This window comes from Pecten maximus, chromosome 15, assembly GCF_902652985.1.
Source record: "Pecten maximus chromosome 15, xPecMax1.1, whole genome shotgun sequence".
Taxonomy (NCBI): domain Eukaryota; kingdom Metazoa; phylum Mollusca; class Bivalvia; order Pectinida; family Pectinidae; genus Pecten; species Pecten maximus.
Genome location: NC_047029.1, coordinates 32,717,854 through 32,745,829, shown reverse-complemented (window position 1 = coordinate 32,745,829; position 27,976 = coordinate 32,717,854). Strand labels below are relative to the sequence as shown.

General features: G+C 39.7%; 1 protein-coding gene across 1 annotated transcript in view; it reads right to left on the bottom strand.

Annotated features, from left to right (window-relative positions):
- Positions 1-309: 309 nt before the first annotated feature.
- Positions 310-27,976, bottom strand: part of LOC117343951 (proton-coupled amino acid transporter 4-like) — a 55,387-nt gene continuing 27,720 nt past the window's right edge. The window contains exon 9 of the mRNA XM_033906518.1: positions 310-1,021. Within this exon, the coding sequence (XP_033762409.1) occupies positions 756-1,021 (266 nt within the window). The 3' untranslated portion in view covers positions 310-755. The remainder of the gene's footprint in view (positions 1,022-27,976) is intronic.

The window sequence follows — 27,976 nt, the reverse complement described above, 5'->3', positions numbered from 1 at the left end:
GTACAGCACTTTTTCTCGGTTTCTTAGCACGATGAATAAGTGTATCATATTTGTTTGTACGACAAAATACGTTGGTCGGGTGCTCTGGCCATATTTACCGACAAAGTGTTAATGTAGTCCTTCGTGCCGGTCACGTGACCACGCGAGAACACGAGGAACGACGAAAACATCCCGATAAAGACGTTGGACACCTAACATTAAAATCCGATCAAAAAACAAACAGAACTAACCGGAAAAACATTAAATATTGAATTTATATTAAAACATGTTTTTTGTTCTTTTTAATTATAAATGCAACATTAACCCACATGCGAAGAAAATATTAGTCTTCCATTTCACCGATATGTATCGTTAAACAGTGGGCGCCAAGATCCCTCTGGGATCTCTTGTTAAAATTGTCTAGTTTTATATTTGCTGGTAGGTCTACAACAGATAATCTGTAGAATAAATGGACAAAGACAGTTTTGATTGACTTTATCCCCATTCGAGTTCGTCTACAATAACAACTAATGATTTAAAGGAAAATGGCTACAAATGGAAAGTAAATCCTTTAAAACAAGGAATTTTACCTTAGAGTATCTAAATTATTGTGTGTACAATACCAGTTACCGCTAAACGATTCACTGAAAAATTCCACTTTGAATGAGGATTGATATTAATTTTTTCTTTGTAAACAAGTTGGCTTACATTAAAATGCTAATTACCGATTGCCCTGTATTAATGTGATTGCGAATTTGAGCTTAGGCATACTGATCTTACAGTACAATATGATAAAGAGCTGTATACAGAGCGACGCTGAATCCTGCAATCATGGAGTATATCCCGAATATTAATAATATTACGAAACACATTATTGATACTTTTCTTTTCAATTTCTTAACGAGTAACGATGGTTCCTCCTCGGCATACAGTGTCAGTAACGTGATGACCATAGGAACAACAAGTGTTAGATAAACTGGGCCAAAACATCCCGTCAATGAAATAAGCAGTTCCAATTCTGGGACCAAAATTGTGAATGCACCTGCAAAATGAATAATAAACCAATAGGTACGATATCATTTTTAATCAACCTGACTTAGGGCATGGCACAGCGCGTCAAGTTTTCCTTTAAATCGCTATAAATCGTAAAGGAATGGATGAGTTTTGACCAAACTCGTCAGAGAAGCAGTTGTATTTTGTTTTCGTCCAACGTCTTATCAACAGCTATTATCATTTCAGGACGGACTCCGCTCTATGCGAGATGAATGCGCGTTTCAGCTTAATCCTAGCATCGGAATATGAGAGGTTTGAAACGTGAAAAGCTTACGAAGGGCGAACGGCAGACGGTGGAAGACGATGGACAAAGTACGATGACTATATGTCATACTGACCTGAAATTGTATCTATCCATTACAAACATGATCTGATGTATTTTGTTCTTTGAAATATAGTTATGTTGATGCCTGTTTTACACTTTCAAATTGTCTACCTCTAATTAATTGGTATACATACAAGACACAATAAGCAGAATGACTCGACAGAAGTATTCTCCGTAATTCTGAATGAGTTCCATGCTAAATCTGTCCTTTACATATCCCCACACCAGTTCTGTTACGATGAAAACCGTCGTCCCGATCGTTAAGTACAAGGTGAGAAAGGAAAGGATCTTCAAAGATTTGTATATCCTGAAAAGATAATGAGTGACGACTCAGCATACTCCAACAGTTCTAACAATGTTGTTTCTTCTGATGGCGTATTTATAAAGGGCATTCCTTCGTTCGAACGGCAGATATAATAATTTCCCATAAAGAACGATTTAAGTTTTTTTCACACTTATAAACCACTCATCGATACATTTGTTCGTGACATCAAAGTTGGTTCCGATCCCTTGGCTATACATTTAACCAAAATTAGTCGATGATGCACTTGCCTAATTAATAAATTACGTAACTAAATTACTAAACTAAGAACACAGTTTGTCACAAAACGGATAAAAAATTACTATAGACTTTAACGAAATTGGAAAGTTTGAACCATAAACTTAATACCGAAATACTAAACCAGAAAATATACCGCTCATAACATTCATATTTTGTGGAAAAAATGAATGTCTTCCCTTTTCATTCCGTCCAATATTATTTAGCTTTCAGAGAGCTTTATGGCTTACACTTATCCTGTTCAAAGATCCAAACTTTAACATTTGTGCAAAGTGTTGATTTTTGGCTTAGATGTGTGTCACCCCAATGACTTGCTGAACGATAGTGGACAAAACACACCACCCTGTTACGTTCTAAACTTAAATGAGTAACGCCGACCTGTGAAGGCTTGGTCCTTCAATGACCACCGCTGATGATTTTAATTAGGACGTTAAATACGATATACAACATGTGACACGATAGTAACTTAAAACATCTTGCAACAATATTCCCCATATACACCAATCCCATTGTTCTTCTCAGACTATCACAAGGAGACAGCACGAACCAACTATAACGAATATTTAACCTCACGTGAGTAAGTTACAAAAATTGCGTTGAGCATGGATTTCACAATTTCTATTGACAGAAACAGTGACTTCAATTTTGCAGATTCTGGAAATACAAACACGTGAAATTAGATAATCAATTAAATAGGTAGAGCGACGACGTCGAAAATTCATTGCTTGTAACAACTGTGTAGGAATGAATCCGGATATAGGTACCAGGCGAAGCGGAGTTGGACAGAGCGGACGAGGATAGGAGGTTAGGTAATGCAATATTGATCATGTTTAAAGTTGTTGTATATAGTTGATACTCTGCAGACATTTATAAGGAATCCATCTACCGGCAATGAGTCATGAGTTTGTCATTATTGGCGTATTTAGTTATCGGCACATGTAAACATGCCATCTTGTGCCGACAAATATCGGCACTGGTAACTCCAACACAACTAAACGCAGCTTTATGGTGCTTTTAAAACAAATAATAAGTCAGGTTATTCAATTATTATGCCTGGGAACTTAATATTTACAGAAATGTTGTAATTGGTTTGTGTGGAAAATAATCAAGGGAAAGCTCGTACAAGAGATGATGGTTGTTATTAAGTGTATGAAGTTTCAACATGACATCGGTAGAGCGAGGACGTCGTTTGGTGACGTACATGTACGAGACTATCCCTATTATTTTCCCTCGTCACGAAGGGATAATAACAATAGAACCAATTGGCCTGTATCGCTCACTTTGTGCAACATAAACTTTGAAGATGATCTACTACGTCATTTCAGCAGATACTATACTGCGTATCTCTTTATCATACGAGTAGGCTAGGTTTATTCATGTCCTTCATTCCAGCATATTATTGGTCTAATATCGGGTGTCGGATCGTTGTTTAAAGATTGAAGCGTACTTGACCCCAGTCATCCATGCATGATACATGCCCAATTTCAGGTCCCTGTGCTTTGTTATTGAGAAGTCATTTAATTGTTTAGCTTATTTGACCCATGTGACTTTGTAGATTAGAGTCATTCATTTGAACAAACTTCGTAGCCTTTATAGTGTTGGTGGGCCGTTCAACATTTTAACTTACTGACCAACATCGTAGCCCTTCACCGCAGCATGCTACAGGTTCAATATCAAGTCCCTGCACCTCTTGGTTATTTTGAGGTCGTTGAAAGATTTTAGCCTGTTTGGCCCCAATGACTTTGAATGTCGGTAAAGGTTGTTCATTTGAACAGAAAACTCGAGAACACTTTATGATTTAGTTAGTTACACATATATCAATGAAATGCATGGTTTAGCCTCGTTTATGGATTTTAAAAAGTTAGTCTCGTTTGTGCATTTGAAAAGGCATAAAGAGCATAACTATTAAAAAAAGGAAACAAAACTTAAACACCACTTTCCTATTGTACGGATCTGAAAGCTCTTTTCAGTCTGCTATACATTCAGTTGATAAATATTCAGGACTAAAAACCAAACATTGGGAAAACAAATGCCATATTGATTGGGTAGTAAAATATATATAAAAAAAACTGTTCTGATGTTAACACCAATTTGATTGAGGGTTTAATAACAGTTCTAGGAATTACTTTCTGTTCCAATAATAATATAAATGATATCACTGAATGCAATTCTGATGATAAAAGAAATTAGATCAATAGTTTTTTTTACAAATTGGTCAAAACGACCTACAGGTCGAATAATAGTCATTAATTAAATCTTTTGTTATATCGAAACAAGTTTGTTTGTACGTCTCCGCACCACGGCATAAACCCACTTTGCCCCGATTAACAACTTACCATTGATCGTGTGGCAGATTCAATATATAATTCACTTGGGTCATTTCTCCAAATTTTAGGTACCCAAAAAATCCACAACCAACATGAAAACTTGTAACAAACACGAGAGCAAGTCCAAGCACACCATTCCAGCCGTCAAAATGCTTCTTACTCTTCATTCTTTCCCGTATTGGTAAAACCTGCAAGGAAGGGAAACGTATTTAGACGCGTTTTTTTCATTTGATAATAACTGATCAAGACATGGACAGCCATCAGTTCACGAATTTTCCTAGAAGTGTTCAGTCATACAAACTAATTAAAATAAAGATTTCATTCTCGTTCATGTAACGTACAGGTAGGGCATAAGAATTGTACCTGCTGCCCCCATTGCATGATCGTAAGAGGCGACTAAACTTGGGATCTTATCTTTTCTCTTCTTTCTAAACAACTATCTTCTCCCTAATGTCTCCCTTGACAATGCCTCACTTTTGGCCTTTAGTTGAGCGTTCACCGCTGTGAGGAAGGCTTTGGGTTCTGTCCCCTGGCCGAGACATACCACAGTCTTTAAAATGGTAGTTGCTGCTCCTGCTTAGCGCTCAGCAAATTAGGAGTGGGACGACTGGTTCGCCCGTTGTCAGTATAATGTGACCGGGTGGGGTGTGATGCTGGGTGTCTTCGGCAGTGTGCTTCAGTGAGGTAGCACTCTAAATCGGCAAAAGATCCGGCCTATCACAAGGAGACTTAACACGAACATACCGCAGCCTCCCAAAACACGCATACACACTCATCACACGCATACATGTCGCACGCACGGGAGGCCGTCCTTAAATGACCTTAGCTGTTAATAGGACGTTAAACAAAATAAACCAAACCAAACCAAACCATCATGTAACGTAGTGAGAATGACCATCTAGATTTTAATTAGATTGTCGGTCATATGAAGCTTAAGAGTGTAAGGTACTGTTAATTATATGAATTCATTGCCGAGGAAGTTGTCTGATGATTCACGATAAAAAAGCTAATAGAACATTGAAATGGTTTGTGTTTAACATTGATTACCATGAAGTCTCAATTTAGCATTCACGTTTTTGTATTCATGGGTGGGATTGGTGGTATTCTTTGTTATTTTCTTACCAAAGTTATTCCACCGTAGGAAAACATTACATCATTGGCGAAAGATGTAACGGATAGAAAATCGACGAGTTTGCCCGCTGGTCGTGTTTTGGTATCCGGAAGATCTTGGAAGATGTACTGGAATGATATTATCATTATCCCGAAGAGAGTGATGTTCCCAATTGTTGCTAAATATGACAGCACCTTCATTCTCCGTGTCATAAAGATGGGAAATAGTAACCCAGAAATTCCAATTATAGACAGCGCATCATTTATATCGACGTATTGCTGCAGGAACTGTGAAAACAGAGTAAGGCATTATATTGGTATTATGTCAGTGGCCTAATCATCTCTGGACATCAAAGGAAACTACTGTTTGTTCCCACTGTTACCACCTCGGAACAGCTAGGGGATATTATATTTCTCTGAAATCACACTGTTCATCAACAGCAATGGCCATTTCAGGACGATCTCCAATGAGTGTTTAACGTAACATAATGGTGCATCCCTTTTATGTGAAATGCAGGCATCTAGCGGGTGTGCGCGTGTTTTGGGATTTTGTCTTTGATATATTGCGACGCTGATGTCGACTTTATAGTGCTTCTTTTATGTCGCATGCACGGGAGGCCGGCCTTAAATGACCTTAGCTGTTAATAGGACGTTAAACAAAATAAACCAAACCAAATACTTCAATGAAACTGCCCACCTGGTCACATTATACTGACTACCAGTCGTCCTACTCCTAAAACACTACCAATTTTATAGAATCCACAATGTCTCTGCCAGTGGACGGATTCCGAAGACTTCTCTAAGCCTAAGTCCAAACGCGAGAGTGTCAAGTAGGAGGAAATTGTTTTTGACATAAGAGAAAATATAAGATTTCACATTAACTTGCACTCAGAATTCATGCAATAAGAGCATCAAGCACAACTAATGCTTTTTAGCACGATTCTAACGCTGTAGCTACATATGTCACTTCATCGAAGGGAAAAGTTTTTTTTTTTTATTGATTTCGTAACCATTAATTAACTAGGCGTCTACTTACGTCTTTTAAAAACAGATTCATAGCGGCAATCAGATCAGGCATAAATAGACTATTAGCTATAATTATGCTCAAGTCGACAGAAAATCTGAAAATAACAAACAAATAAGTCACTTACACGAGTTAATATGTATATATATATTCATCACAATATATATCACGACAGGAAATTAAAATCTTTACCTTTGGATCAGCAATACATAATACATATGAATACATTGTGCTAATAGTATAGATATATAATATCAATTACGTAGGAGGACAACTTATGACTCTTGCCCTGACCGGGCCTCGAACTCACGATCTACAGCACTTAATTGCCTAACCAGAAATACCCGCATCTCATACCGCTGCGCCACACCGACGCTCTTACAAAAAAGAACGTTTTGGTGCAGTGATGGTCGGCCGGATACCCGGACATGATCATAATGACATGTCAATTTGATGATCTGAATATCTGTATCGCAATGTACATGTATATACATACATGGATGCGAATTGTACATGTAGGGTGTGGTCGTTATACAAGACACAACAGCCGTAGATTCTTCCAGATATAATTTATTCGACGTACAGGAAACCAGGCGTCCCAGGCCCAAGGTAGTAGATGTCTGACAATGGTCTCGCAACCATGCAAGTATCTCTTTATCATAAGCACGTCCGGACTGGTGAAAGTGCCGGCGCCGAGTCATAGTTAGGCGGAAAATAGGAGGGAAAACCAGTTGGGGTGTGATGGGAAAAACGCGTGCTAAGTCATACAGTCCGTCTGTCAACGGTCAGTCGGACGCTTTCACATTCCAACGTGTGACCACTACTCACGTATCTCGCTCACACAACACATACACGTAGGGTGTTATACCACAGGTATAACCCTGGTCTACACATACACCCCCCCCCCCCCCCCCCCCCCCCCCCCCCCCCCCCCCCCCCACCCCACCCCTTAATTTGAATATGTCCCATATTCAACATTACGGAGCATGTATTTTATAATATTAATAAACATGCAGATACATATAATATAATATAAAATTTGATGATGATGAGATTAAGTTTTGTTCAGGAATGAACAAACCAGCACAATGTTCACAGGCTGAAAAGGCGAATTATAACATCAGTATGTATATAAACATAAGGTACACCTGCAATGAAAATAGAAAACAAAGTTAACATCACAGGAAATCTGAAAAGTCAACCTGAATAAAATTACGCACCTGTAAACGAACTATAAACATATAAATAAGTACAGTTTGTAATTTTCCAGACTGTCACTCGATAAAATAATCCTTATTGAACATGAATAGGAATGGCCATATACCACCTACTTATAGTAAATAATAACAGTCTAATACTAATTAATAGTCTCATCCTCTGTCTGAGCTCGAACACAGGGTCAAACCCCTATATTCAATAACTGGGGGAATATCCCTCAGTTAAACAGTAAATAGTGTATAAAAAATAATGCAACCTTATAAATAACACTTATTTTTTTAAAATGTCGTACATTCACACAATATGACCAGGAATCTATGCATATTTACAGTTAATACAGCTAAACCCTCAAAATCTTGTCTTACTACAAGATTGCTGGAATATTGTAAATTCCAGGGTTATTCATTACTTAGTAGTGACTTAGTCATGTCATCCCAAACTTTAAAACAGAGGTTAATTAAAATGATTCATCAAATGATTTGAGAACCAATTGCGACGTGGTCCAGACTCGTCCAGACTCCGTATCTATCCGGAGGATTTCGTGCTCTACTGGAACGTCGGATCTCAGTGTCATGAGATGATGGAGTATTTGGGCAAATCTCAACTGGGTTTTCAGGCAGAATGTTACCCTCTTCGGGTTTCGGGTCAGGGGCAGATAACACCTCAGTGTCGTCAACAGGGGGAGACAACTCTTGTATTGATGGACTCTCATCGGATTTTGGGTCAATGGCAGATAACTCACCAGGGTCATCATCAGGGGAAGATAACTCATGTAACGATGGACTTAATGGTGGTGACAGTGTAGAACTCCTGACCGGTCCAGGGGCCCCAAGGGTAACTACCCTCTTGGATGTCCTCCTTTGAGGAATGACATACCATCCACTGTCCGTGCTCGACCCGTCGGTCTCCTCCGAGCTGGAACTTGACTCAACCCGAGTCTTAACCCTACTGACCTTATTCGGACAAACCCTGCGGTTGTCCCCAGCATCACTTTGCTGTAGGTCCGTTGGAATTGCTGTAAATAGCAGCAACATGTTCCGGTGGAGCGTTCGCACGACACCAACACCATCTTCCCTCTGCACTTTATAGACCGGAAGCCCATCTACTTCCGCTGCCACTATTTTGTAAGGAGCTTGCTCCCACTTATCGGCAAGTTTTTGTCTACCTTTCAGTCCAACTTTCCTGACTAAAACCCTACCTTTCAGTCCAACTTTCCTGACTAAAACCCTATCTCCCACACAGAGTTTCGACTCGCGTATCCGAGCGTCGTAAGCGGCTTTATTTTGCTCAGCCTGCTTCCCAGAAACTCGTGCCGCTGATTTGTAGGCATACTCCAGCCTCTGTCTCGGCCGTTGGGCATAAGAGTCCCGATTACTATTCTGATCACACCCAGGCTCACCAATTCCCAGGAATGCGTCAACGGATAACCGTGGATGCCACCCAAACATTAAATAGTGGGGAGAGTACCCAGTTGCGTCACTTTTTGTAGCATTGTATGCCTGTACTAAGGGAGAGACATAACTCTTCCAGTCAGACTTTTGTTCAGACTCTAAAGTGGCTAGCATTTTAAGGAGTGTTTGGTTAAATCGCTCTGCTGAGCCATTGCCCATGGGGTGATAGGGTGTGGTGCGAACCTTTTTCACTCCAGCGATTTTACAAAGTTCCCTGATGACCTTGCTACAGAAGTTCCTGCCCTGGTCAGACAGCAACTTCTCAGGGAAACTGTAATGCACTATAAAATGTTCATACAGTGCTTTTGCTGTCGTTGTGGCTAATTGATTACGACAGGGTATTGCATGTGCGAAACGAGTAAAGTGGTCAGTGATTACTAAAATATTTTCATAACCACCCTTTGACCTCTCCAAACTCAGGAAATCTACGCACAGCAACTCCAATGGCCTAGTGGATTCAATGGGAACCAACCCAGCCACTGGTTTCACAGGGGTTTTCCTCCTTATGCATCTGCCACAGTGTTCAACTTTGGCACTAATATCACCTTCGAGGCCTGGCCAATAAAACCTTCGCCTGGCTAGCCATAGGGTCTTTTCTTTACCCTGGTGACCTACCTCATCGTGGACACCTCTCAGTGCTTGGGCTCTGTAAGCATCGGGCAACAGCAACTGATTCACTTGCTCACCATCTACAGTAGCGGTTCTGTACAAAACACCCTTCAGGAAGGAGATACGCCCTTTCTCCCTAAGGTACCTTCGCACCTCAGGAGGCTCATTCTTCAGCTCCACTCCCCCAGGGAAACGCTTCCTACTGTAGAGGTGAATAAGTCTACCAATTACTGGATCCCTACTCTGTTCTAATGCCCAATCCACATTGCCAAACTCGGTCGGACGGTCCCCAGCCTCATCTCCGGCCGAAAGAGAGGTGGGACCCGGCGTCACCGAGTCAACAAGTGGCACTGATGCGGTGGCAGCCTGGCAAATTGTCTTGACCGTGTCGGCAGAAACCTGTGGGCAACGGGACAACCCATCAGCATCACAGTTGTTTTTCCCAGGCCTATATGATATAGTAAAATCATAGCTAGCCAAGGCGGCTATCCAGCGCTGACCTGTAGCGTCTAACTTAGCCTTGGTGAGGACATAAGTTAATGGGTTATTATCAGTTATCACCTGAAATTTGGTACCATAGAGGTAGTCATGGTGTTTATCGGTGACTGCCCATTTTAACGCTAGAAACTCCAACTTGTGAGCTGGATAGTTTCTTTCACTGGACCGAAGCCCCCTACTAGCATACGCTATGACTCTTGGTCGACCTTCCTGTTCTTGATAGAGAATACTACCCAGACCGTCGCCACGGGCATCGGTGTGAACTACAAATGGTTTGGAATAATCTGCATATCCCAGAATCGGAGGACTAACAAGCATCTCTTTGACAGTGTCAAAGGCACTCTGTTGCCGATCACCCCATTTCCACTTTGCAGGTGCCACCTTCCGTTTACTACCAACCTTGGTTTTGTTAGGAGGACCATGTCCCCGCAACAACGCGTTGAGTGGTTCAACTATCTTTGAGTAGTCTTTAATGAACCGTCGGTAGTAACCGGTGAACCCGAGGAACTGTCGAAGCTCCTTCAAACTCTTGGGTTCAGGCCAGTCTCTGACTGCTTTAGTTTTTTCTGGGTCAGTACCGATACCCTGCTCTGAAACCATGTGACCAAGATATGTGACTGAGGGTTTAAACAGTTCACACTTGGAAGGCTTCAGTTTAAGATTATGCTCCTCAAGCTTACCAAACACAGCCTGCAACCTTTTCATGTGCTCCTAAAATGTTCTAGCAAAAATGAGGACATCATCAATGAAAACTAAACACTCCCGGAGATGTAAATCCCCCATACACTTCTCCATCAACCGTTGGAATGTGGCTGGAGCATTTGTTAATCCGAAACCCATACGGTTACATTCGTAAAACCCTAAATTACCTACGGTGAAGGCTGTGTATGGCTTTGACTCTTCCTCCATTTCCACCTGCCAATAACCTGAGCGAAGGTCAAGCTTGGAAAAGAACTTTGAGCCATTGAGGGTATCTATTATGTCATCAAAGCTCGGGAGACTGTAAGCATCCTTCCGAGTTCTATTGTTGAGCATTCTGTAATCGATACAGAATCTCAGAGAGCCATCTTTTTTCCTAACGAGTACTATGTTAGAAGAAAATGGAGAATCTGACTCTCTAATGACTCCTATGTCAAGCATGTCCTTAACATGTTGCCGTACCTCCTCAAACATTCCAGGAGGGATACGCCTATATGGTTGTTTGAATGGTTTCTCCTCCATCAGCTCTATTTTATGCTTAACAATATCTGCGTTACCTAAATCTGAAGCATCTTTTGAGAAGATGTGACTCCATTTAGTCAACATTTCCCTAACAGTAGCTAATTGTTCTTGGGATAATGTGCTGGGATCAATGTGTACCCCCAACTCCTCAGGACTTGACTTTGTTGGTAACCTAACTACACTTGAAGCTAAATCATCTACAACCTTGACCTCCTGAACCTGGCAGAACTCTGTCCTAGGCCTTATCAACACAGGCTTTGCAGTCAAATTACAAACTTGAACACGTACCCTTACCACATTTGACTGTTGATTACACTTAACTACCCTAGGACTCACTGCAAACCCAGCTTCTCCACTGTCTAAGTTTTCTGTCACAACTTCACTAATCCCCTGTCCTATATCTCTAACTATCCCATCAACCATGCAGGAACCATAAGGTTGCACTGTTACTGTCTTCTTACTTAAGGACTTGACATAGAACTTGTTACACTCTATACTATTCATGGCCACCTTCCACTCCTGGGGTACCTTTTCAAAATCTGTTTCACTTGAAATAGCTTTACATGGTCTAATAATATTTGTACCTATGATCACTGGACACCGTTCATTGTATTCAGTATCTGGCACTATCAACACAGGCACTGGTATCTCAACATTACCTAGAAATGGAATTTGAACCCAAGTTTCAATGTAGCCAAGATAATTCAACCTAGTACCGTCAGCAACTGTCACCTCTAGACCTAACTTGTCCAAACCTAACAATTCTGGCCTATTTCTCAACTGCAGATATCGGTTCTTAGACAAAGTTGTAATCATAGATCCACTATCAATCAACCCAGTCATTTCCTCACCATGCAAAACTACACAGTTTTCATTCCTTTCCCCTACCATCCTATGCAGAACTGGTTGGCCTTTATCTAAACCTTTGAGGGTCTCCGCATGGCCAGCTGCAGAACCCTTTAGGCGTTTGGGTCTTTGCGCCCCACCTATCCTTAGCCTTTTGACCTTGACCTTAGCCTTTCTGACCTTGACCTTTCTGACTTTGACCTTGGCCATTATACCCTTTCCTACTACGGTTGTCATCATTCTGGTATCTATTGCTATTAGAATAACGTGGTTTGTTCACCTGCAAGCTATTCAACTTTTCCATAACCTTAGAAAACTGATCACTAACCTTCTCGTCTAACTTCTCCAGTTTTCTATCAAACTTTTCCTCCAACTCCTCTAAAGTATGAGGTTGACCTACCCTCTCGTCCTGAATAGCATGCTGGCTCGCTTTCTTACTATTACCACTTGCAGCCTTAACTCCACTACTGATGTTTATCTCACTCTCCACTATCCTAATCTCCTTTAATAGCCGATTGTAATCTAGTATAGTGTCAAACTTATGCCTTGTCTGGCTTTTCAGCTTTTCACATGCCAAGGACGACCAAAATTTCCTACGCAAAAGGTCATTCTTTGAATAACTATCCAAATGTCCCTGTTCAACAGCAACTTGCAGCATACAGTCTAGCCTACAGCCAAACTCAGTTGCTGACTCACCTGACTTTTGATATGAGTTAAAAAAAACTCTTGCATTATCATGTCTTTGGTGCGAACATCACCATAGAGGATGTCAAATTTGTTCAATATCTCGAGGACACTGTTGGTTATCAATCCCCATTAAAGCTAACCTGGCACCGCCCCTTAAAGATCTCCGAATGGCCTGCCCCAGAGTACTCTGCGATAACAAAGGGTCATCGGACAGATACTGAACCTCATATCTCCACTCTCTATACGTAACCTCGTTCTTATGAGGACTCGGGTCACCTGAGAACTGAGAGATTTTGGGGGTGTTACTGCCATGGGGTTTTGCTAATGACTCCTCAAATCCAAAATTACATTCATGTTTCGGGGTGCTTACTTTTCTATAACTATCATGGGTACCAGCTTCCTCCCCCTCCTGCAGAGGAGTGATCTTAAACTTACCAGAAGCTGTAAGTTTCTGTATCATAGCACATTTCTCTTAAGTCAACGACATGGTTACTAAAATGTATCTATAGGCAGCGCAGCAACTATTGACACAATATATGTGTGATAGGGCAGTCCCAACCGACACGCAAGTCAAAGCTGACTACACTGCATATATACACACTTATGTTCACAATACTAATAAAAAAAACATAAATGTATACACCTACAAAACATGTACCTATAAAATCAAAATGTAGCTTTAAACCTCCAGAATACACAGCAAGAATCTCTTGAGCCAACACCTAGCTAGTATAGAACCTGGATGAACTCCGTCCTTATACAGACCAAAATTGATGCTAACCCTGGCCTTACTCTGGGTTTTTGAATTTCGATACCTGAGAACATCTACTCTAAAACTAGGGGATTTCACTGAACATTCATTATTTAAAGTATGAAAATATGTGTTTAAATTCTTCAACCTAGTATCTAAAATCAAGATCTTGTTCAGAAAATATCTGGGGATTAGGGTGCCCCTTTACCCTATTCCATTCCACAATCGAATATGGGGGAATTTCAAGCAAATATGAGTTTGACAGTATGGTAATGTTTTACAAACTGCACATATTTATCAATATAGCAAATTGACTTGAACCGATGATCTTATCGCTATTCCAACATCGGCGATCACATTTCATAACGATAAATCGAGTCACTGACCTGAATTTTCCGGCGTGAGGTTGTAAACAAGGAGGTCCCAATTTCATACTCATCTCCGCTGCTCTTCCGATATCACTAAACCTCTCACCTGTTCTGAAGTCAATACAAAATGGCAAACCATTTTCTCAATGGTATATGATCAAACTATTCACCACAATCCTCATACAGTATACAGGGGTTAGATTAGATTGTGTGATATTTAGCGATTCAACGTCAAAGTTGAAGGGCGTTTAAATTGGGGATTATCGTTAAAAATGTGTTAGGATGATCTTGCTTTCATAAATGAGCCAATACAGGAGGAAGAGAATGCAAATTTATTTTAAAAGGTTGATTATAAGATCAATACATTATCAAAAAATAAGACAATGAAATAGCCCAGAACAGTTACTATACCGTCTATAGTTGGTTTGTGTGGTGTTATATAGACATGACTGTGTTAATGTGTGTTTGGTTTCATTAGTTTAATGTCTTATCAACAGCTAAGGTCATTTAAGGACGGACGCCCGTGCGTGTAGTGAGTGCGAATGTGTGTTTTTGGAGGCTGTGGTATGTGTTAGTGTTTATTTCACCACCATGTCGATCAAACAGTCTGCAATGTCAATGTATGGTAAATTTAACAAGTTTAATGATAAAATGATTCAAAACTAGTCGCTAAAATAACCCGCTATACAGTAATAAACGAGTCAATGTGAGCACTTGTAACTGACGTTTCCGTTAGATGATTCGTAAAAAAGTTTGGACTGTCAACTCTGAATACACAGGATCAAGGGGCCGCCGTGGCAGAGTGGTTAAGGTGTCCCAACACTTTCTCACAAGCCCTCGACCTCTGAGTTGCAGTTGCCAGGTACTGACCGTAGGCCGGTGGTTTTTCTCAGGATACGCCGGCTTTCCGCCACCTCCAAAACCTGGCACGTCCTTAAATGACCCTGGCTGTTAATAAGACGTTAAGGCTACTTTTGTCCTAGGATGGCAGAACAAATAGTGGTGCATCAAGCGCAGACAAAAACATGTATAAACTGGATTTTGTGAAGGCCACATGTGTTTTGTGTACCAATATTCCTCTAAAAATAAGTCAATCACAATCGAATTGAAATCTAGAAGTTCATTTTCACTACGTGGCATGAACATAATGAGACTGACCATTTAGATTTTAACTAGATTGATTTAATCATAGTTATATACTCTTAGTAGACCCTCGAAAAGACACCATTGTACATCTAACAACACATTGTAAAGTATAGTTCATGTATCGTTCATGCTGTAAAGTGCCTATATCTTAAGTTTATAAACCGATGTATAGTATACCTTTCTGGTAAACGGGAGGTAGTTCCTGTTAACATCAAAGCTGCGATTTCGTTCAAAGCTCCAAATAAAAGAAGTCCAGCACTTCCATACTAAGAATGGAAAAGGTGTTATTAACTCATATCATCATAACGATGGTGTATACTGGAATTTTCCTCTCCTGGACCCAGTTTCACTAAAGGTCGTAAATCTACACGTAGACGTTCACGTGCAGATTTACGACCCTTAGTGAAACTGGGTCCTATATCTCAGCGTCTGACCTACCTTGTCTGGAGAGGACTCTTCCTAAACTAATAAGCAGATTTTGATGAAACTTTATACATGTATATCACATCAGCTATATGTTACTGTTAATGTTGGTATTATTTCTTTTCAATCTGATTAAAATAATCCGTTTAAGTCAACGTTTTCTCCAGAATAATTAATATATTGTCAATAGAGAATGCGTAGTGTTGTATTGTATTGTTTTACGGCCCATCGACAATTTGAGTCATTCAGGGCCAAATACAAAATAAGAAGGTCGTTCACAGAAAGAAAAGGTATCAAACTAAAATGTTAAAATGTATCAAGTTTGGTCTGGTTTGGTTTATTTTGTTTAACGTCCTATTAACAGCTAAGGTCATTTAAGGACGGCCTCCCGTGCGTGCGACATGTATGCGTCAATTCCATGCGCCATTCCACCTGGTTGCATTTTGCTGATAACTGGAGAAACAGTCGCCCCACTCATAATATGCTGAGCTCTAAGCAGGACATGTAAAATGATAAAGATGCATTATAGCACCTGGCCAGCACAAAAACCAGGACGTGATACAGAAGTGTAGTGCTAGTTGATATGAACACGATGTATAACTTACCCACAGGCCAAGAAGTTTGACCATATATGGGAGTCCAAGAAATCCAATTCCAATATACGATGGTAGGAGTAGCATAAATCCTTGAAAATCTCTAAAATTAAAAGAAAATGTTAAACAAATCTTCCGTCATTTATGTCAAAATGCATACTTTAATTGAAGTTGTATTTCACCATTTGCCTAAAATATGTATCTAAGCATATCTTAATGAAAGCTGTATTTCCCCATTTGCCTTAATTATGTGTCTAAGCATATTTTAATTATACCCCCGCAACGAAGTTAGGGGGGTATACTGGAATCAGGTTGTCTGTCCGTCCGTCTGTCTGTAGACGCATTTTGTCCGGACAACTCCTCCTAAACCGATGGGCCGATTCCAATGAAACTTCACACACATATTAATGATCATGTGTAGATGTGCATGCCACTTTTTTTCAAAATTATGGTTGCTATGGCAACTGGTCACTATAACAAGGTTTTCTGATAAGAACCGTCACTTTAAGATTGTCCGGACAACTCCTCCTAAACCGAAGGGCCGATTTCAATGAAACTTCACACAAATATAGAGGACCATGTGTAGATGTGCATGCCGCTTTCTTTTTCTCAAAATTATGGTTGCTATGGCAACTGGTCACTATAAACAGGTTTTGTGATAAGAACCATTTGTCCGGACAACTCCTCCTAAACCGAAGGGCCGATTTAAATGAAATTCCACAAAAATATAGAGGACCATGTGTAGATGTGCATGCCACTTTCTTTTTCTCAAAATTATGGTTGCTATGGCAACTTGTCACTATAAACAGGTTTTCCGATAAGAACCATTAATTTAAGTTTGTCCGGACAACACCTCCTAAACCGAAGGGCCCATTTCAATGAAACTTCACACAAATATAGTTTGGTTTGGTTTGGTTTATTTTGTTTAACGTCCTATTGACAGCTAAGGTCATTTAAGGACGGCCTCCCGTGCGTGCGACATGCATGCGTGTGTTGAGTGCGTATGTGTGTTGTGGGAGGCTGCGGTATTTTCGTGTTAAGTCTCCCTGAGATAGGCCGGAACTTTTGCCGATTTATAGTGCTACCTCACTGGAGCATACTGCCGAAGACACCCAGCAGCACACCCCACCCGGTCACATTATACTGACAACGGGTGAACCAGTCGTCCATCTCCTGATATGCTGAGCGCTAAGCAGGAGTAGCAACTACCATTTTTAAAGACTCTGGTATGTCTCGGCCAGGGGATAGAGCTCAAAGCCTTCCTCACAGGGGCGAACGCTCAACAAAAGGCCAAAAGTGAGACATTGTCAAGGGAGACATTAGGAAGAAGAAAGTTGTTCAGAAAGAAGAGAAAAGATAAGATCCCAAATTTAGTCGTCTCTTACGATCATGCAATGGGGGCAGCAGGTACAATTCTTACGCCCTACCTGCAGGGCAGACACAAATATAGAGGAGCATGTGTAGATGTGCATCTCACTTTCTTTTTCTCAAAATTATAACAGTTCCAATTAACCATTGACTCGTGTAGATTGCGGGGGTATTAGTCAGCCATCCTGGCGACAGTTCTAGTTAAAGAATATTATTATTAAAGGTTTATATGTGAATATCAAAGAAAATTAGTGGAGTAAATAATATCATTCCAGAAGTAGAACATCAGACGTGCACACGTGGACTTCGACGCACGTGGAGAGAACAGTCAATATTGTAATGGCCTCAGCTTACAAACAATCAAACTAAGGTTTTAATATTCATTCTAACTTCTTAATATCCTGGACATGTATAACATAAACTCGTAAGTAAGATGTGACAATGAACGACAATAAACCAGTAGTCAGAGGTCAAATTTAAGCTTCTGAATCAGTTGATCATGTATACGTATGCATGTGTTGTGCAAACTCGCTCCACTGATACAATATGACACGGTCCTTAATCATGTTTTACTTACGTCAACATATCCTTGTCCTTCATCCTGTCTTCCTGGCTGTTACTGTCATCATTTGGGTCGATATTTTCCTGCATTGAACAGTAATTGAGTACACTCTGTTGACTTTCTTGTAATTCCGTCCTGTTGAGAGAAACGAGCTCCGTCGAATCTGAAGGCATCTCCGCTCTTGGTTTACAAAATCGACGTCTGAACAATTTGCATCAGACATGCAGACTGAATCTTCAGTCAACGTGTGTATCTTGAATGATAAAAGACTGTTAATATTCTAGACAATATAAAAAAGCACTATGACATCACGCTCTACTTAGGATGTTACAGCAGTTAGATTTATAGACGTTAGGGCTTTTTATACCGTTTTCGCGAATTTGTTTGAGTATGAAGATACTGACTAGATCCTTTTTGTTTGTTTTTTATCTGCTTGACTCACCGTTGTTTTGCCCTAGTGACCTTTCCTGTGTTGAAGGCCACCTAAGAGCAGTATAATATACTCGCAGCAACGCAGGTGGTCTGCGTTTAAAAAGTGAAAATTTTGACGAGGCCGATAAATACATTTTACACTTTGTCGGCTTCCTATCCTAAAAAAAAGTCCATCTGGAAACAGTTTCATGTGTTTTTTAAGATGGTGACAATGCCGGCCATCTTGGAATACAGCACTTCAAACTTTACCAGAATAGTCTGCCGTGGCAAAGTTTGAACTGACCCCAACTGGTGGAACTTAAGAAAATTTGTGATAGTTTATAAAAATTATGGATGTGCAGTCATGTTACAAAAATGGCCACCGTGGACTGTCAAGCCGAAAAATAACACATTTTCGACTACCATGCAAAGTGGGCCATGAGAAAAAGATGTAAAGATCTACCTTCATTTTAACACCTGGGATCATCAATCTTTTACATCCGTCCTCATATGACCCTGGCTGTTTTAAATGTCATACCCATAACCTCGAAACAGAAGTAATTTAAAATGTGTTTTTCAAGTTAGCGACCGTCTTGTAATATAATTAAAATCTAGATTCTCACTCCGTTACATGAACATCTAACAACATCCCATTAGGGGTCACGTCAGGGTGACCTTTTGGATTAGCCAATCAAATGACTACTACCAAAATCGTGGAAATGAATTTTATATGTCGTCCTTAAATGACCTTAGCTGTTAATAGGATGTTAAATAAAATAAACCAAACCGATTAAGCATTACTAGAGTGCATAGCTTGCATAATTTGTCAATTTGTTTCAAGTCATTTTGAACCACAAATCATATAGCTATATACATTTTGTGTCGAAATGGTTTGCTTCAGATGCATGCTGTAACTAAATCGTTTGCTTCGATAACATCGACAAATTGACCTTAAATACAACATATTTCATCAGAACGTGACTCCTTATGGAATGTTGTTCGATGTTCATGTAACTGAGTTAAAGTGAACATCTTTATTTTAATTAGATTGGGAATGCGGACCAATCAAAATAATAACAATGCTTAGTCAACACTATATCAGAATCATCCATGCCACAATTGTACTAAATACCACTGAGGAAACCTGAAAAGAACTTATGTTTAAATAGGTGTTGTGTTGTTCACGGAAACAATGATTGTGCAATCACATTACTAAATTGCTGTTGTGGATGCCATGTTATGTTTTGATTGGGCGGAAAAATAACCGTTTGGTAGTTTCATTTTAAGTTTCTTAAAAAAATCTAAATTGTCGATGGGTCGTAACACAACACAAAATAGATAAATTACAACCATACCTATTGGCAGCTTGTTGGCATAAATGAAACTGGGGAATAAAATGTGTTTTTAGCTCACCTGCCCGAACGGCAAGTGAGATTATGCGGTGACGCGTTGTCAGTCGTCCGGCCGTCGTCAACTTTTCCATTTAAACGACTTCTATCTCAATAACCAAGAGTCGCAGTGAGTTGATATTGGGTATGTAGCATGCTTGGGTGAAGGGCTACCAAGTTTGTTCAAATGAATGACCTTGACCTCTATTCAAGGTCAACGGGATCGAAAAGGATGAAATCTTCAAACGATTTCTCAATAACCAAGAGGCCCAGGGACTGGATATTGATTCTGTAACATGCTGGGGTGAAGGGCTACCAAGTGTGTCTGGTTATTGAGAACAAGTTGTTTAAATGAAAATTCACGCACGACAACGGACGAAACATGACTGTAGGTCATCCTAACTCTTTGGGTCAGATGACCTAAAAACGAAGCATTGATACACTCACGATCAGTTTAAAATAAAAAGTGGCTATGGTTAGTCAAATTTTGTGATAAAGACCAATAACTTTCAGATAGTTTTTGTATATACTAACAGACTCGAACAGAATCTTCAGACTTGCCATGCTGTTGTAAAAACTCTTGAAAGTTGTAGATCAACGCAATCCAATAGAAAATGTTTAATGGTAAATGGTTCATTGCACACGATGCACTGAGGCTGGTCCTCGCGCTTCAATAAGTAATACGTTATAAACGCATAATTGCACCAACACAAATCAAAACGATATCTACAATACAGCTAACACAGCCATAATGTTATGACGAAAACATTACAATAATAATTACGCACTGGAATATGGTCATGCAGGTATTACGTAATTTTGTATTTCATTACGTCTAATATTGCCGAACCAGCCTCAAAATAATTCAATCTAATTGGATTGCAATAATTATCTGCAAGAGGTAGTTTTCTGTAACAGTAAAATATGTCTAAACCTTCTATTTGCGTTTAAGTTTACCAGACATAGGTGAGCGTGTGGCTAACCCGTGTAGACGTATCCCAGGTGTGTCTTCACACAGACGACCCAGTTACCTGTACACGTGCGTTGCCATTGAGATCGGACAGAAGTATTCGGACAAATGGCTAATCTTAAGCGCCGTCGACTACCGTGAGGCGCACAAAAAACCGGATAAAATCTTAATAGGTTACTTGTTCGCTTATTACCGTACACCAGCGGGAAGGTGACGTCACTGTTGACGTCATCTACGTCACTAAACGTACGTGACATCTGCTGATGTTTTCTGACAGTCTGCTAAAGAAAGATGGGTCGGCGAAGTGTTGAACTGACGGTTGGTGAAAAGGAAGCTATCATCAAATTGATTAAGGCAGGAACCAAGCAATCAGTGGTTGCGGATGTTTTAAGTGTCTCGAAATCTACCATTTCAGATGTTTGGAAACGTTATGTAACCCGTGGAACAGTTGTTAATAACCCTCGATGCGGAAGGACGCCATTTCTGGACGAACGTGAGAAGCGTCGCGTTATTCTTTGTGTCCGGAAAAACAGAAGAAATTCTTTAGCCGAAATAACCAGCAAAGTAAATAATTCTAGGACCATTGTAAATGATGCTCCGGTTAGTTCCAAAACTATTGACAGGTTTTTAAAGTCTGAGGGCTACGCTAGACGAATTACAAAGAAAACTATGGTCGTTCGAGAGGTTAACCTGAGGAAAAGAGTATCTTTTTGTTACGAAAAAAGAAATTTGACAGTGGATAATTATTGGAAAGGTGTTATATTTTCCGATGAGAGCCAGATTGTTGTTGGTAATGACAACAGGATTTTTGTATGGCGAAAAAAGGACGAGGGGTACCGCCCGGATTGTGTCTGTCCCAGGTCACAAAGGAAACTTTCGGTGATGATTTGGGGGTGCATTACTTACAATGGAGTTGGAACCATATGTTGTGTTGACGGTACTATTAATGCTGTAAAATATATCCAAATTTTAGAAGATAATCTCTGGCCGGTAATTGCCAGACACTTTGCAAATGACAGGTATGTGTTTCAACAAGACAATGCCCCCGTTCACAAGGCCCGTGTGGTGTCGGAATATTTTGAAAACAACAATATTTCAACATTAGAATGGCCTCCACAGAGCCCAGATTTAAATATAATTGAAAATGTGTGGCTGAAGATTAAAATAAAACTTAAATCGATGGTACACAACATCAACAATAAAAACCAACTGTACGAGGCTATCACGGATGTGTGGCGATCGTTGGACACGGAATACATCCAGAGTTTATATAACACAATCCCAGACCGTCTGAAGGAAGTCAGGAAAGCAAAGGGCAATATTACCAAATATTAAGTAAGTAAAACAAACAGGTTTTTCAGATATGGCGGTTTTAATTTAGGCAACACTATACCGCACGTTATAACGCAACGTCATTTTGTCTGAATACTTCTGTCCGGTCTCTGTAGGTGAGCGTGTGGCTAACCCGTGTAGACGTATCCCAGGTGTGTCTTCACACAGACGACCCAGTTACCTGTACACGTGCGTTGCCATTCAGAACAAACGTCCGTTGGCCAGTCAACTTTTCTCAAATTTTCATACTTAAGTCTGATCAATTACTGAATAACACCAGTTTGTTTTGGTTTCGTTTTATTTGTTTAACGTCCTATCAACAGCTAACTGTTAAGGTCTTTTCAGGACGGCCTCCGTGTGCGATATGCATGGGTGTAGTGATTGCGTGTGTGTGTTTAGGGAAGGTGTTGTCTCCTTGTGATAGGCTGGGACATTTGTCGATTTATAGTACTACCTTTCTGAAGAATACTGTCTAAGATACCCAGCAGGACACCCCACCCGGTCACATTAAACTGACAACGGGCGAACCAATCGTCCCACTACTTATATGCTGAGCACTAAGCAGGAGTAGCAAATACCATTTTTCAAAGACTCTGGTATGTCTCGGCCAGGGAACAGAATCCAAAGCCTTCCTCATCGGGGCGAACGCTCAACTAAAGGCCAAAACTGAGGCATTGTCAAGGGAGACATTAGGAAGAAGAAAGTTGTTAAGAAAGAAAAGATAAGATCTAAAATTTAGTCGCTTCTTACGATCATGCAATGGGAAAAGCAGGTACAATTATTACGCCATACCTGCAGGGCAGGATTAACACCAGTCATTTATATTGAAACTAGTTAGCATAACCATCATAATTCTTTTAGGATTCCGTTTTTTATATTTGATAAAATTGAATATTTATGTTGGTTGAATATGAGTACAAATGTCGTGATCAACCTGAAGTCTCGTTGTGACAGTCCGAAAGCATTGCCGATTTATGGTGCTACCTCACTAAAGCATACTACCTAAGACGCACAAGTTCACCCCCAACCCTGTCACGTCTTACCGACAACGGACCAAACCGTAGTCTAAATCCCAAAATGCTGAGCGCTAAGCAGGAGTAGCATTCGCTATTTCTAAAGACTGGTATACATCGGCCTCAAAGGCCAAAAGTGAAACAGAAAAGTTAAGATCCCAAATTTAGTCGCCTCTTACGATCATGCAACGTGGGCAGCAGGTACAATTCTTACGCTCACTTGCAGACTTTTCAGAACTGTTAACATTAACAAAATTTTCAACTATCAAAAAGCCACTTTTCATTATAAATTATACATGTGTACCAATATATGTTAACATTTGTACATGTTTTCGTTTGTTTCATGTTTCATTTGCGTATTGCTACTCGCAAGGCCCTATTGACAATGGTAGTGTTGATGGGCTGGTAAGTGTTTGTAACTAACTACCTTTAATTTCTTTAGTAGAGGGGAAAGCATCTGATTACTTTAAAAACAGATTTCGAAGTTATGTTCTTTTCACAAATAAATCACTTGTTAATTGAATATAATATATATATCGTATTTGATCTAATTTGGGATTAAATCTGACCTGCGAGGTTGGTTTGTTGCCACTTAATGTAATCAAAAACAAAATATCATTTCTACTTTTGAGTCGGCATGAATTGTTCATGAGGAGTATCGAATTTCATTTTTGTGTAAGCACAGATTGTTTTTAAAGAAAGTACTTGTTTAAAATCAACAGATTTGTTTTTCATGTTTTAATATCAACGTAAAAATACTGCTTAACTGTTGAAAGTAAACTCTAATGCATCACTGAAGTCGGAGTTAAAACTTTTCATGTATGGAACACATGAATCTTTGTTGCATGTTATTGTCGTTTGTTACGCTTGACTAAGCCCAGACAGACACGTTTTTGAGTTAAATTTTTTTTAAACAATTTATGTTGCGACAATTCAATGTTATTATGCATGAAATTTAACTCCCGTCGTATAACTCCGTTTCTTGGTTGACTTGGCATATATATTTCCATTCATAACCAGATACCATAACACCATTTTACAGGATAAAAGAAACATCATGACCTGAGCTGAACTAGTATCAACAGCTTAACTTTATAACCAGAACGATGCAATTAACGAACGTCTGTTGATTTCATATCCATGAATTTTAAGCAGTGCCTGCACTTCGAGAAAAGAGACCTTCCCTTATTCAGGGATCACTTTGGGCAGAGATTTGGGGATTTTTACCCATGTTTTTCAAAAAAATTTCATTAAAAATTCAAAACTGTACCTCTTTATACAGAAAAATCTCATAGAAATTTTGCTAATCTCATAAAATCTCCCATAGGTTTTAAGAGCCAGAGTTATCCCTGCTTATTGCCAGTTTTTTTCCAACACTGAGTATTAGTACATTGTATAACGCTACAGTTAAACATTATGTGACTTGTTAAAAGCGTACTGAGGATACATACGTACTCCTACAATAATAATGGGCATTGTCCGTCACCCTGGCGTTTCCAATTCACTCCATAAAGCTTCAAATAGCTGTCATTAAAGGATTATAAATTCAGTAAGATTCATTCGATAGGGACACCGATACTTATTCCCTCGGTTTACTAGTGGATGGGGAAAAGTCTGTGTCATTTCTAAACCAAACCGGTGTTAGTAAATTCCAGGGCCATACACTGACCGTACCTAAGGTTCCCCAATTTATAAATTGGAGATAATGGAACAATACATGGGGGATATGCACCTTCGAGAATGTCTCATATTCTAAGATGACATTCTCATATTTGCCAAAACCTTTGATGAACACCTAAATAGGTTAGAGGCTGTATTTTCCAGACTCGGCTTAAAACTGAAACCATCCAAGTGTGAGTTTTTCAAATCATCTGTTACATATCCCGGGCATGTGGTATCAGCAGGGGGAATCGCGACAGATCCTGAGAAGGTATCTGCCGTGAAAGATTGACCGGTGCCAACAAATGTAAAGGAGCTGCGTCAGTTTTTGGGGTTCTCTGGTTACTACAGGCGGTTCCTAAAGGATTACGCAAAGGTAGTACAACCCCTCAATACACTGCTACAGGGTCACGACTTAATGATAAAGTCTAAGGCTGCTCAGACTACAAAGTCTAAGTCTAAAAAAAAACCTCGACAAAAGCTAAATGGGTCTGGGGAGATCCACAACAGCAAGCTTTTGAGGCAGTGAAAGAAAAACTGATCAACCCACCTGTGCTGGCATATGCAGATTATACCAAACCCTTCATACTGCACACTGATGCATGCTAGGCTTAGGGGCAGTTTTATATCAGGAGCAGGATGGACAGGAGAAAGTAATCGGATATGCTAGTCGGGGTTTACGACCCAGTGAACGTAACTATCCAGCACACAAGCTAGAATTTCTCGCACTTAAGTGGGCCGTGACCGACAAGCTTCATGATTATCTCTATGGTAATACTTTTGAAGTTGTCACTGATAACAACCCGCTTACATATGTGTTGAACATTTTTGTCCGCGCTCTCACGAGTGTATTTCTCAGGAGAATTTCGTCAAATTTGTTACACAAGTTTACTATGGCAACATCTCAAATGAGTTTAGTTTTTTTCCCACTCAAATAGCATGCAGTCAACATATTGACAGAGTTATTGCCCTTAGTTTCAAACTCATCAGCGTAATCAGCGCTCACACGAGTTAATTTCCCGACAGAATTTCTGTAAACTTGATGAGTGAATTAACCATTTCTTGACAGATTTTGGTCAAACTTGACACAAAGGTCAAGTGACAAGTATGAGTTTACTTGGATATCGCTGTGTTTCAGAGATACAAGGTGAAGGCCAAGGTCACACTCGCTGCAGGGAGCATTTGTCTTGCAGACATTTTATAGTTGTCTTCTTACGTAATAATATTAAACAAGAACAAGTTTTTTCCAAATACAAATGCGTTGTTCATTGCAAGGGGATTTGTATCGCTTTTGAAACCTTGAAAGTCAGAATAGCAGGCTTGTTAGTCATCGTCAAGAATGTTGACCGTAAAAGGCGACTAAAAGTGATCTCTGAAGAATCGGGTATTTTATTTCGAGTCTACCATTTGGGTAATTTTGAAGAGACTAAAAATAGGTACGGGAGACCGTCCTTAAATGACCTTAGCTGTTGGTAGGTCGTTTAACACATCAAACCAAAACTTCAAAAAATGGTAGTTGCTACTCCTGCTTAGCGCTCAGCATATTGGGAGTGGGACGACTGGTTCGCCCGTTGTCAGTATAATGTGACCGGGTGGGGTGCCCTGCTGGGTGTTTTCGGCAATATGCTCCAGTTAGGTAGCACTATAAATCGGCGAAAGTTTCGGCCTATCACATGGAGACTACACGAACATACCGCAGCTTCCCAAACCACACATATGCACTCACCACACGCATGCATGTCACTCGCACGGGAGGCCGTCCTTAAATGACCTTAGCTGTTAATAGGACGTTAAACAAAATAAACCAAACCAAACCAAAACCAAACCATTACAACACAAAGCGTTTTGTGCCCTACCGTGACCACAGGCGCTTGCATAGAAAATGCGATTTTACAAAAAAAAAAAATGATATTACAGTGGTATGTGTAATCTGTCACAAGCGAAACAGCAGACCACCACACTTCAATCGACTGAAAAACACTTTTATTCAAACTGACACGGCGCACACTATATGCGACCGTCATCAGAAAACATTCATCTTTAACCTACCGTGCCACTCAATATGAATTGTTACATCCAAAACACAATAATCCGTGAAAACATCGCCGAATTCCTCGCTCAGAACGCCATTTTTCAAACGTTTTACCTTAAAACAAAACTTTTCAAGAACTGGAGCCGTTTGCTCAATAAATAATCTAGACATAAACAAATACCTATTTTACAAACGCATTCCTCTTTAAATATAAAATATGCCTTTAAGTATGTATTCAAACTATAATGAGTGAATATCTCATCAGTGAAACAAATGGGTTGCATATACAAAATCAGCCAACCGAACAGCAAACTGACAACATATATATCAATTGGTCTGTAATGAAACCATAATTTGTAATAGTTGGGTTGGTGACAAGATCCGTCTGGAATCTCTTGTTTACTGGTAAGTCTACAACAGAGAATCTGTAGAATAAATGGATAAAGGTAGTTCTGAATGACTTTATCCCCATTCGAGTTCATCTTCCATAACTGCTGATTTAAAGGAACAGGGTGATAAATGGAAAGTAAATCTTTTATACAAGGAATTTTAACTTAGAATATTAAAGTTATTGTGTGTACAATACCAGTTACCGTTAAAGTATTCACAGAAAAAATATCACCCTTGAATAAGGATTGATATTGATTTGTATCTGTGTAAAAAAAATCGGCTACGTTAATATGATAATCAGCAATGCCCTTTATCAAAATGATGCGAGTTTGATCTTAGGCATACTGATCTTACAGTACAATATGAAAAATTGTTGTATATAGAGCGACGATGAATCCTGCAATCGCGGAGTATATCCCAAATATTAATAGCATTACGTAAAACATCTGTGATACTTTTCTTTTAAATCTCTTAACGAGTAATGATGGTTCCTCCTCGGCATACAGTGTCAGTAACGTGATGATCATAGGAGCGACAAATGTTAAATAAACTGGTCCAAAACAGCCTGTCAATGAAATAAGCAGTTCCAATTCCGGGACCAAAATTGTGAATGCACCTGAAAAATGAAAAATAAATCAATAGGTATGATATTATTTTAAAGCA